At 53.8% G+C, this 12836-nt stretch overlaps 1 protein-coding gene across 3 annotated transcripts in view; it reads left to right on the top strand.

The window, feature by feature from the left end:
* LOC147639932 (uncharacterized) overlaps positions 1-12836 on the top strand; it is a 77883-nt gene that overhangs the window by 16335 nt on the left and 48712 nt on the right. For all 3 annotated transcript variants that reach the window (XM_086775460.1, XM_086775468.1, XM_086775474.1), the window contains one exon: positions 207-323. In XM_086775460.1, the coding sequence (XP_086631586.1) occupies positions 207-323 (117 nt within the window). The remainder of the gene's footprint in view (positions 1-206; positions 324-12836) is intronic.

Raw genomic sequence — 12836 nt, 5'->3', positions numbered from 1 at the left:
GGTGTTTCTAAAGAATAAGCATTATATGATCATCAAGACAAGCTGTTCCTAAAGGATACAAAAAAGAACCCCTAATTTCTAAAGTGAAAGACGAAAGATACAAAAAAAGGGTTATCCCATCACAGAGCTCCTCCACTGGGTTGTTTGTGACACTACTCTACTCATGCTTCTAGTTAGTTATTTATGTAATCATTTCTGCCATGCAGATGTGCTGGATTTGTCTTCTTTGCCTCCTGATCTTGCATGGTGCATTGCCGAACAGTTATCGGCACAGGATTTGTTTGTTGCAGAAGAACGCTTGGATTTTTTGGCATTGAACCTTGGTAAGTCCAAGACTCCATCATTGTGACATGTCAAATCTTCAAATGGGAAATCAAAACCATTGTGTGGGAATGTTTGACTAGAATTAGTTCTTCATAAAAGTGACTGGGAGCTTCAATACGAGGCACGCGCACACACACACACACAGCCCCCCACCCATCTACCCCCTAAATACAATGTACATACACTCACATATAGATATGCATCCAATGCATACTTATGTAAACATATGTGTGTATGTGTGTATGTATATATGTATGTGTATCTATGTATGTATATATGTGCGTATGCATGTACGTATGTGTATATCCACATGTACATGGACAACACACACACACATACACACATACATACATATATATATCACGTGTATATATACATACATACATGCATACAAACATGCATATGAACATATACATATACGTATACATATAAGTATAAAAATATATATAGATTTATGTGTGTATGTAATATATATATATGTGTGTGTGTGTGTGTGTGTGTGTGTGTGTGTGTGTGTGTGTCTGTATGTATGTATGACTATCATCCATGAAAGTATGGGTTGTAGCATGCAATAGGTTGATCGTTCGTAACATGCAACAAAGCCTTCTTAATGCCGTGAGTTTATGCAATTCCACCTTATTTTGAGAGAGAGAAGATTGAGAGTCGAACAGTATTGGGTCCCAATTACCCACTGAAGGCCCCCCGCGGGCCCCCTCAAGCAGGAGTATTTGCTTGTATTTCTTTGGAGAACTCTGTACAATGAGTATGAAAGATGATTGAGGACTGCCCAATGCAAGGATGAAGTAGACTGAACGCAGGCTGAGCCATATGCTGTCCAAGCTCCCTTGAATGCCTTGGGACTGTAGCATAGTAAAGTGCTGAATGCTGTTTGTATGTGCAAGGGCCGGAGGCTCTACGCACACATCACAGCTCTTTTACTGCTTGTAGACTGATTTGTAATGAATGATTTTTACTGTAAACTTGGTGCTTGCTTATATGGATTTTAGCTGCTGGTCGGTTTGCTACTGCTGCTGTCAGCCTGTTTATTGGGCAAATAATATGCTATTTAATAGCATTAAATGCTGTGCATATTATCAATGCTGTCCTTTATGCTGGCCAACTACAGTGCTGGCCGACTGATGCTTTTGCAAGTCTTTATGCTGGCCGACTAATGCTTATAAGCATGTTTTTTTTTTTCCGAGAAAAGATCCTTTCATTAGTTATAAAAAAACGCCCACTGGGCTACAAAACCCCTCTTCTGCTCATAAGAAGGCAGAGCAGAGATCCAATCAAGGCAGCTAGGGAGACTCTCCTCAGGTGCAAAAAAGTACAAATAACTGAGAGGCTATATCATACAATAGGAGGGGGGAAAATCTACGCAGGTGGCCTGTAGTGCCAACGGGGGGTACCCGTGTGTAGAGTATAGAAAGGGTTGCTGCGCCAAGTGGTGTGGAAGGCCTGGCGCCGCAAGATCGCTCGATCCGAGTCGCCACGGATGCGGTCATACTATCCTCGCAAGGTGTGGATCAACTCTTGCCAGATAGCCCGAACAGTCTCTGCTGGTGGCTTCAGTCTCCCCTCAAAGGCCCTGAAACAACGGGCTCTCCAGGTGAACCAGATGGTGAGGCTGCTGATGAGGAGCTCCCATCGTAAATCCCTCTCCTGTGTCCAGCCGGTGGACGAGAAATCCGATGAGGGAACAAGGCAAGGCTGGCCCCTAATGAATCTGATGGCCTGGCTGTCCTGCTCCGTCTCGTATCCCAGAGCAGGCCCTGACGAAGTCGACCAGGCAGCGGCTCCCCACCTATACATGCCCTCTGGAGAGGGGGGGGCCAAAATGCGCAGCATCCTCAGCCAAATCTGCTGCGCCTGTGGGAAGTCCCAAAGGCAATGTCTCTGTGTCTCCAATGGGTGGCGGCATCGGACGCAGGCCGATGGAAGGCCACTGTAGACAAGCCAGGTGCCAACTGCAGAGCCCCTGTGGGCAACCAGCCATTGGAAAGTCGAGATCCCGTGTGCCTGTCGACTAGCCCAGAGCCTAGTGCAAAAATCCTCTAGGAACTCCTGTGAGAGTCCCTGTAGCCGCCAATGCTCTGATGCAGCTGGAGAGACCCTCCTCCTCGCAGTCAAAATATGCCTCCCTAACCGAAAAGTGTACTGGAAGAAGGTGATCTCTGTGGCCTCAGGGGATGCATAAGGATCGTGCCACTCGTACTCGCCAGGGTCCCACTGGAGCCGGGCCAAGGGGCGCGCAGCATATGCCCATATGCGCCAATCAGAGTCCACATCTGCAGGGTCTGGATCAATATGCCACTTCCGAGAAGCGGCGGCCACTATCCGAATGCTCTGAAAGATGCACTCTGCAACCAAAGGCGACTCTGCCTCCACTCTCTGAAGTCTGCCCTCCTCTTGTATCTCATAGTAGAGGCATCTGCCATCCTCAGTGCAAGCTCTGACAGCAATCAGGATCTCCAACTGTGTAAAGGCTCCCATCCACCGTGGGGCCGCTGGCTCGAAAAGCGTGAACCACTCCTCAGTGAGTGCCTCCTGAATGTCATCCCTCATAATCAGCCCCCCTTTGAAGTGACTCAGCCTCTCCGCCTGGATCTCCTCAGGGAGACTGCAGAAGGCCTGCCAATCTCCAAAACTGTGTGCTAGGCCTGCTGCCAATGGTCCCCAGGCTAGACGAGGCCGAGAGCCCAGCATATGACCCTGCTCTGTGCGTACCTCGGGGCTCCAGATGAGTGGCTGTCTGGCCCGCTCCTCATCACAAGTAGGAGGTCTCTGAGAAAGCCCCGGTCTCAGAAGCTCCCAAGCTCGCAGGATGCTCAAGGCAAATCTGTCCTCCGATCCTCTACTGAGACCTGTCCTCCTCATCTCTATGAAGATCCACCGTATCTCTGGTGCCCAAGTGCCCCCTGCTGGGGGAGCTCTAGCCTGCAACCGTTGAAATAGAAGCTCCTTCCAAGGCTCAGCGCCTGGAAGCAGCCCCCGAACAATAAGCTTCCCCAGCAAGGCTCTACTCTGATCAGCTGGATCTATAATGTCCAAGCCCCAGGCCCGCGGAAGAGTAATAACTGCCCAAGCAACCTTAGCCCGGGCCGGCTGACCATCCCACCGAGACCAAAGAAAGTTCCTGATCAGCCTCTGTACCTGGCTGATGCAAGAGCTCGAGAAGATCCAGCAAGACATGATGTACCACATAGTCGCTAAAAGCACCTGATTTGTCACCACCACCCTCCCAGCCAAGGATAGCCGAGCTGTACTCCAATATAAAAGCTTCTTCCGAATGCTCAAAAGAAGCGGGGCGATCTGCTGCTCAGGTGACAAATCAAGTCCAATCTGGCAACCCAGATACCGCACTGCTGTACTAGGAGGAATCCATCTAAAACCTGAGTCTGGGCTCCATGCCGGAGTGGGAGCGCTACTAATCCAAAAGGCGAGTGTCTTGCGCCAATTGATCAATGGTCCCGAAGCCACACCAAAAACCTTTATAGCGACTGCTTTACCATCTGTAGGTTGGCCTCCTGGCCATGCAAAAACAATCCCGTGTCATCAGCAAACTCAGAATCGAGCAGGTCCTCACCCCGGACTAGGAGCTGCAGTCCTCTCAAACCAACCTCCTCTGCTGTCAGATACTTGCAAAGAAGAGAAAAAGGAACGGGGCGAGCGGGCATCCGTGGCGGACTGATCTGGTCAGCTCAAAACTCGGCCCTCGCCCTCCTGCCATCAACACCTGGCTACGAGCTGTGGAATATAGAGCCGCCACTCCTCGAATCCAGTCTGGCTCAAAACCCAGGCGAAGCATAGTGCCCTCTAGGAAACCCCAATCGACTCTATCATATACCTTCTCAGAATCGAGAAGCATCACGACCAAGTCCTCACCGAGAAATCTAGCTTGGGCTGTCGCCTCCCAGAAGGTGAAAATGTTGTCAAGGATACTGCGCTCCTTGACGAATCCTGTCTAGGTAGCATGAATCATCTCCCCAAGGAAGGGCTGGATCCTCAAACTCAAGGCCTTTGCTAAGACCTTGTAGACAGTATTGAGGATCGTAATAGGCCTCCAATGCCGAATATCATCTGACACTCCCTCCCCCTTGGGGATAAGAAAGATCAAGCCCTCTGAAAAGCTCTGCGGCATCACCCCAGTGTCCAAAACATACTGAAAGCTCCTGCGGAGGCCTGGCCCCAAAAGGTCCCAATAGCACATAAAAAAGGCAGGCGTCAATCCGTCCTCCCCAGGGCAACTATCACGCGGAAGGACCCTCAAAGCCTCAGCAAGCTCATCCTCTGAAAGGGGCTCACCCAAAACTGTGCGCATACGGTCTGTGACGCTCCTCTGCACATGGGCCCACACAGTCTGTCTGCAAGCATCATGTGCCTCCGTGGTTGGCTGGCTCCGCTGAAAGCAGGTCTCTATAGAACTCAGTGGCAATGGCTCTAATCTCCCCGGGCTCAGTGGCTAAAGATCCGTCCTGCCTCCTGAGCTGGCGTAGTCTTGCTCGAGCATGGCGGGGTCGGGTAATCTCAAAAAACTCCCCAGTCACTCTATCACCAAGCTGCGTCCCACTGAGAGGCCTGGCGATGATAGTAGAACTCATGTCTGTACTCCTCTGTCTCTCTAACCTCCTGGCGTGCCTGGCTTAGCTGGGACGCCACCCACTCACATGTAGGCAGCTGCTTCTGAAGACGCTGGAGCGAAGCAAGGCTACGTCTCAAGTGACGCTCGTGTCTGTCGTCCCAGTCGTGTCAAGGCTGTAGCGTGCAAAAAAGAGCTGAGCTCGATGAGTCCCTGGGCGCATTGGCCTGCTGCATCCATGTCAAAGCTGTGGCTATCATGCCATATCCCTCAATGTCCCCAGAAAGACTGGGATTTGTTAGTATCCTCTCTGGGATCCTCAACTGCAAGCTGGTCTCCCGTGTCCTCTCCTCAAGTGTCAAAATAACTGGCGCATGGTCTGAAAAAGAGGTGCCGGTGAGAATGCCAACGGAGCCACCACGCTCCCCGAACCTGTCGCCCACATAGGAGCGATCAATCCGTGATAGATTAGTCCCTCCCTGCCGGCGATCCGACCGAGAAAAACTAAGACTGTCCTGAGAGCGGGAGAAAGCCTCATGCTACCATGCATTAGTGATCCGCAGTGTCATACAAAATCGCTCCCAAGCTGCAAGCTCCGTGCCGTGCACTGCATATGCGAACCACCAAATGTCGAGTCCCGGAGGCATCCGCACTCCCAGTATCAAAGAAATGTGCCAACTCCGAGAGTCGGCCTATCACGTCTGTCATCTCCAGATCGCTCACATGGTGAGAAAACTCAACTGCCTGAGTATTCAAAATACTAAGAGCGAGATCGAGAGTCCACTCCCGGTCGCTAGTGCCGTAGAGAGGGAAGGAGAAGGCCACTGCTGAATCAAGTGCCTCCTCCCCTCGAGCCGGGGGTATCCCCACATGAACTCGGATGGGTGCTGGCTCATGGGGGCCCTCCGCTCCAAAGAGGCGTGTGAAGGAGTAGTCGAAAGCCTCCGAGCGCTGTCTAGTGTCGAGACTACTCAGCCGACTGCGGATAGAGGATATCCGTGAAGCACGAATCGGCATGGTAGGTCTCCTCTACGGTGCTCGAGCAAGGTCGGTGCTCAGTGCCCGCCGGACTGCAGGTGAGCGCTAGAGTACTGCCAGTGCCTCTCGGGGAGCAGAAGCGAGCGGAGGGGGAGGAGGGGGTGGGGAAGGAGCCGCTGAGAAAGTGGGATCGGGAACGGGAGGAGGCGAAGGTGGAAGCGAGGCGGGAGGGGGGGACCGGGGTGGGGTGGGGGCGAAGGGGGGGGTGCTGCCATCTCCTGATCCGCAGTCTGCGTTGGGGTCTCCTCCTGGAGGGGAGCAAAGCTGTTCCTCACGGGAGCCCATTGATGCTGAGGCTGTGACTGTTGCTGCGTCGGTCTCTGGGCATGCTGCTATGGCTGTCTCCCTCTACGGCGCCCCTGTCCAGGGTGCCAATCCAAGGTCTTTGTGGGCTGAGCAGGTGTCCCGAAGGCTGCCTGCCAAGCCGCATCTGTGGGCGGCGGGCCATCGGTGGTTTGCTGCTGTGGTGAGGGTCGGGGTCTCTTGCGAGGGCAGGCCTTGGCCAGGTGGCCGACCTGCCTGCATACGAAACATTGGTTCGGGAGCCCCAAAAACTCCACTCTCTGATCGATCCACCCCCCCCCTATCCTAGGTAACTGAATGACCTTCGGAAGGGAGGAGATGTCAGGAACCAAAACTCTGACCGAAGGCAGGTCAGCTGCTCTAGCCACCACTGAAGCTGCTGTGGGGCCAGTCTCAAGCACCGAGCCCACCAATGGGCAACTTTCTTCATTGCATGGAATGCCTCGAGTGCTTTGCCTGTGGCGGAGACTTTTTGTCGCGATGTGTCTTCATGCCCTTGAGCAGATATGCCCTTGCTTGGGGCAATCCCGGGTATAATGATCTTTGGATTCGGGTCAATGCTTGTAGGACGGAGCACCTTCAGGAAGGGGACTCTGGCTTTGGTAATGACCATATTCCCTACATCTATAGCAGAGGACGGGGCGATTGTGGGGTTGGGGAGGGTGAGGAGAACAATTCATGGGAGCTGATGCCATGGGGGCTGGTGCAAGAGGATTAGGAATGAGCGGTGGAAGGTAGGTCACCTAAGGAGTGGGTTGGCAAGCGGGAGGTGTAACAGCGTGGAAGATTTGTGGAACGGCAAGGGCAGCTGTAGCATAATGGGCTAGGTTGGGGATTGTGAAGGCGGGGTGAGGAGTTTGTTGTTGATGAAGTTGACGAAAACCCTTGAGGTAGTAGCAATCTTTGTCTTCATGTCCTCCTTTTTCACAAAAGGAGCAGTACCTCCTTTTTGGGCATTTTTGAACAATGTGTCCAAGTGACTGGCATATAGCACACCATAGGCCCTTCTTGGCTTCTTGTTGAGTCTTCAATTCTTCAATCTCCCTTTTGAGTTGGAGCAGGGTACTTTCCTTGCTCGGAGTTTTCTGGCTCACTTTGAGTGCCTCCAGCTGCCATGTCAGCTGGGGTCATCTGATGGCGTCACCGTTGGATGTACAAAGTCCGCATCACGCTCAAACATGACCCATGCAAGCGGGCCGCCAACACTATGGTCTGTGTCATGAGTTCCGACACCCTCTCCCTTGGTAGTAGTTCTAGCTTCCCTAGCTCGTGGAGAATGCTGTCCTCGTAGTTAACTAGGAGGGAAGGTGCGGATGAAGGTGTTCTTCAGAGTGGTCCAGTCTGCAAAGTGGTCGATTGGAAATTTACTGAACCACTTGTCTGCAAAACCTTGGAGAGTGGACGGAAAGAGCACCAAGAACGCATTCTCCCGCTCAAGGCCCCGGCTCTTGCAGATGGAGATGAACCGTCAGATATGGTCATCCACATCCTCAGTGGATGATCCTTTGAAGGTTGGAAGCTTGACATTGACTCGGCCCAGCACCATGGAAAGGGGTTCTGCGCTAGGAGGATTGGTTGGACCAAAAGGGTTGGCTTGGCCTCCCGCATTGTTACCAAGTGTGGGATTACCAAGGTTAGTTGCCATAGGAAGAAGTTAGGTGGTACATAGTTGAACCTCTTCCGATTGTAGTAGCATATTGAGAGAGGACTTTTGGATGGGTTGACCAGACCACCACGGGAGTGTGTATTGGGCATGTAGAGAGGACGCAACGCAGAGAGAAGGGTGAGCTAACAGGACTCCAATTTTGAGACTCCCACCGGGCATACCAAATTTAGTGTACCTGTAGAGCAGGGTTGGTTGCCTGGCACACTAAGTGGTGGCTCTTCTGTCGACGATATGTCCAGAGTCCTCGATGCTCACAGCGCGACACAATAGACACTATAGAGCGTAACACAACACAAGAGAAGACTGCAAGAGGAACAAGAACACTTGCACTACTCCAAGAACACTGATACATGTCCATTGTACCGTGCGGCGTGCACACTCAGCAGAGGTCACAGTGAAAAGGACGACACACAGCTCAAGTTGATGACAAGTGACTGCCAAACACAGGCTACAAAGTGGTATGAAGGATGAAGCATGAAGGATGTCCAATGATTGGCGAGGGATGAAAGATGTCCGATGATGGGCGAGGGATGAAGGATGTCCTCCAGGATGAGTCGAGGGACCATATAAGCTGTTCGGGGAGACGAGTTGGGTTAGTGGAGTAGGTAGCATCTCCTATCTTTGGTGGATGCTCTGACGTGGCAGCCTTGGTAGAACCTCCTATCTCTGGTGGATGCCCTGAGGTGGCAGCCTTGGTAGAATCTCTTATCTTTGGTGGATGCCCGTTGGAGTGTCGGTTGGTGCCTTCAACTCCAGTGCGTGCACGCTCTTTGTCCGTTGGGGTGCGCCTCTGATGGTCTCCAATACTCGGTGCCTTGGGTTGACCCCTTGGTGACGGTGTGACAGTGTTACGCTGTTGTGGTTAGTGTGACACTGCCACGCTGTTGCGGCAGTCCGTCCAGTAGTGTGGGCACCCTCAGTGGCTACAATTGCTCTGCTTCATGTGCACATATTTTACGATGAGTGAGGGACTGGTTTAGTCTCTGAGCCTGTTGGGCCGAGGTTTGTTGGCTCATAGCTACGTCTCGTAAAAGATGGGCACGTGTAGTGCGGTACTCGTCATCATACCAACTATTATGGGGCATCGTCCCAGTCCGAGGTTTGGCGGTGGAATGAGAGGTATGGGGGAAGCTAGCAATAGCAGATGAATGGAGTGGAGAAGTGCTGTGAGCTGTTAAGTGAGAGTGTCAAGAGGTGCAGCTGGATCCATTGATAAGAGCCGTGGTAGATGTGATTGCAGTGGTGGTGAGAGAGAAAGTGAGGTAGGCATGATCTACTCCAAGTGGGCATGTGGGGATAGTAAAGGCTGATATGTGCTGTGCCATCTCCATGGATCTCAAAATGTAGTCAACTGTGCTGGATCCCCCTCCATGTGGAAAGCAAGCAAGCCCTCAGGAATGTGGCCATTGTGTCATCCTGTTGTACGTCCCATGATCCTGAGAAAAGCGCTGGCCTCCTGTGTCTACCTGGTCAAGGGTGCGGAGCTGGATGGGATCCTCCAAATCAGTTCTCTCATACTGTTTGCTCCTGGTCCTGGCGTTGAATTCCCCGAGTAGGAGACCTTCACCTAGCCGCATAAGCTCGACAATCTGGTCGGAGATTGATGTATATGGTAAAACACCCCCCCTCCCCTCCTCCTCCTCCTCCTTCTCATGGACCATCTGAGTGTGCTGCTGAGGATATCGTGAAAAGTAGCATACAGCTTTAAAAAGTGGCCTGGTGGGTGTGAGCTGGAGTTGAATCCACATGTATCTCACCTCCTCGTCTCTCCGGACTATACTGATCATCCCCTGTAACTGGTCTCGAAAAAGGACTGCTACACTTCCAGATCCTCAAACTCCCCTGGATGTGTGGGTCTTCTTGCGGTATGTAGACTCCCACTGATATCCTGCAACCGTGGGTAGACCTCTCTCAGGACTCTGGTGTGTCTCTGTATAGAAGATGACATCTCGTCTAGTGAAAGTATCCTGGAAACCACCTACATCTGACCATAAAGTGCCATTGCAGTTCCAAACCGCCATGTCCAGGAAGGTGACTGGTAGCGTTCGCTGAAGCTTTCGCTCCCCCCCCTGCTCGCGCTGCCGCTTGCACGCACTCCCCCCCTCCCCGCCCTCGCGACTGCCCCCCCCCCCGCCTACCCTGTCCTCTCCGCCCTCGCGTTTGCTCCCCCCCCCTGCCTGGTCTTCTCGCGCCCCCTGCCCCTGCTCTGTAGCGCCCGCCGCCCCCTCTCCTTCGCGCCCCCCTGTTTCCCCTTCCTCAGCGACCCACCCCCTCCGCCCTCTCCCCCCCACCCCCCCTTTCGCGTTTCCTCCACAACCCCCCCCCCTGCCTTTTCGCCGCCGCCTTACGCCCCTCCCCCTCTTTTTGTGTTTTTCTTTCCGCCCCCCTCTGTTTCTCTGTCTTCCGCCTTTCCCCCTCCGCCTTTTGTGCAGCTCGGCTCTTGCAGGACTCTCCACCTTCGCTTTGCCTTCGACTTAGCTTCAGACACTGATGGAGGCTCCTCCCGCCCCACCTTAGAGGGACTCTTCCGCAGCCCCCTCGCCCGCCCCTGAGGATACCCCCATCAAGCTTTCTCTTTCGCCATAAGAGGAAGCGAGCCTCGCCGCAGAGGTGGAACGCCTCCAGGCACATTCCACCATCTGCAGTATAGTCGGCACTCGCCCCAGCAGAGGGGAGATCCGGGATCTTCTCCAAGCCCGCCTTCTTGCAGATGTGGGCAAGATCATGGACGTTCAGTTACTGGGCCATGGACACTACCAGATCGAGTTCGAGACAGCCCAGAGTATGGCCTAGGTCCTAGCCATGAGTCCCCTTGACATCAAGGGCGCTCGGGCATTCTTCAGACCTTGGCAGCATGGCTTCGACCCAGCAGCGGCCGAGCAGGGAGAGCATCTATTCCATGTCACAGTTTGCTTCCCTGGACTCCGCCGCGAGTACCTTCCGCTCCTTTCTAGGCTAGGAGCATTGGTGGGCTTGGTGCTTGAGACTGGCCCCACAGCAGCTTCAGTCTCAAGCATTGGTGGGCTTGGTGCTTGAGACTGGCCCCACAGCAGCTTCAGTGTTGCTAGAGCAGCTGGTCTACCTTCGGTTAGAGTTTTGGTTCCTAACATCTCCTCCCTTCCGAACGTCATTCAGCTACCTAGGATAGGGGGGGGATGGATTGATCAGAGAGTGGAGTTTTCGGGGCTCCCGAACCTGTGTTTTATATGCAGGCAGGCTGGCCACATGGCCAAGGCCTGCCCTCGCAGGAGACCCCGACCTTCACCACAGCAGCAAGCCCCCGATGGCCCGCCCACAGATGCGGCTCGGCAGGCAACCTCCGGGACACCTGCTTAGCCCACAGAGACCTCGGAGTGGCAGCCTGGACAGGGGCGCCGTAGAGGGAGACAGCCATAGCAGCATGCCCAGAGACCGATGCAGTAGCAGCCAGTCTCAGCATCACTGGGTTCCAGTGAGGAATAGCTTTGCTCCCCTCCAAGAGGAGACCCTAGCGCAGGCTGAGGATCAGGAGATGCCAGCACCCCCTCCTTCGCCCCCACCCCCCCTCCCCCCTCCCCCCGTCCTGCCTCGCTTCCACCTTCGCCTCCTCCCGTTCCCGCTCCCGTTTTGTCAGCGGCTCCTTCTCCACCCCCCTCCCCCCCTCCCCCCCCCCTCCTCCCCCTCCGCTTGCCTCAGCTCCCCGGGAGGCCCTGGCAGTACCCTGGCGCTCACCTGTAGTCCGGCAGGCACTGAGCATCGACCTTGCTCGAGCACCACAGAGGAGACTTACCATGCCGATTCGGGCTTCACGGATATCGTCTATCCGCAGTCGGCTGAGTAGTCTCGACACTTGACAGCGCTTGGAGGCTTTTGACTACTCCTTCACATGGCTTTTTGGAGCGGAGGGCCCCCATGAGCCAGCACCCATCAGAGTTCATGTAGTGATACCTCCGGCCCGAGGGGAGGAGGCACTTGATTCAGCGGTGGCCTTCTCCTCCCCTCTCTGTGGCCCTAGCGGCCTGGAGTGGACTCTGGATCTCGCTCTTAGCATTTTGAAGACTCAGGCAGTTGAGTTTTCTACCATGTGAGCGATCTGGAGGTGACAGACGTGATAGGCCGACTCTGGGAGTTGGTTCATTTTTTCTTTGATACCAGGAGTGGATGCCTCTGGGATTCGACATTTGGTGGTTCGCATAGTGGCAGACCTAGCACGCGACCCTGGTTATGTATGCATACACGAGGTTGCTCTCTCTGAGCGGGAGGCAGTCACCATGGGACACAGCCATTGGCACTTGATCCGAGATTCTTGCAGCACATCGGGTGGGCAGATGTAGCCGCTCGGATGGGGACTATTCTCCATCCAAGCCACTTGCGAAGGTCCGCCGTACGGCGGAGACAGCCTCCACCTCAGCAGGTCATCCATGAGGATCATCTCATGGAATGTACAGGGCCTTGGCGGCGCACACTATGTACGTTATCGTGGCTGCTTGAGGCAGGAGCTTCAGAGATGTCTGGTTGGGGCAGTATTGATATTCTGATGATGCAGGAGCACCATTTGAGTGAGAGCAAGATCCGGAGATATGGTTCGGTGATGCCTGGTAGATGGGACACATTTTGGTCTGTAGGGTTTGGCCCCTTGGGTGGGCAGGGAGGAGTATGTATGGTCATTGCGGATGTATGGCGACAGGCCATTGTGGATCGCGGGGTCATTGTGCCTGGTAGAGCACAGTATGTTATTCTGAGGATGCATGATGAGCTCTTTGGCATGCTCAATGTCTATGCGCCCAACCATGCTTGTGCCAGAGCAGAGTTCTGGACCCTTGTTACGGATGCATTGCCCGAGGCCGCACATTGGTGTGTCGGGGGAGACTTCAACATGCTTGAGGACCCGGCCGATAGGGTGGGAGGCAGTCATGTTACAGTGTACGGCACGGAGCTTGCAGCTTG

Source organism: Cibotium barometz, chromosome 3, assembly GCF_041138505.1.
Source record: "Cibotium barometz isolate CiBa-2024 chromosome 3, ASM4113850v1, whole genome shotgun sequence".
NCBI classification, from domain to species: Eukaryota; Viridiplantae; Streptophyta; class Polypodiopsida; order Cyatheales; family Cibotiaceae; genus Cibotium; species Cibotium barometz.
This window is presented reverse-complemented; position numbering and strand designations above follow the sequence as displayed.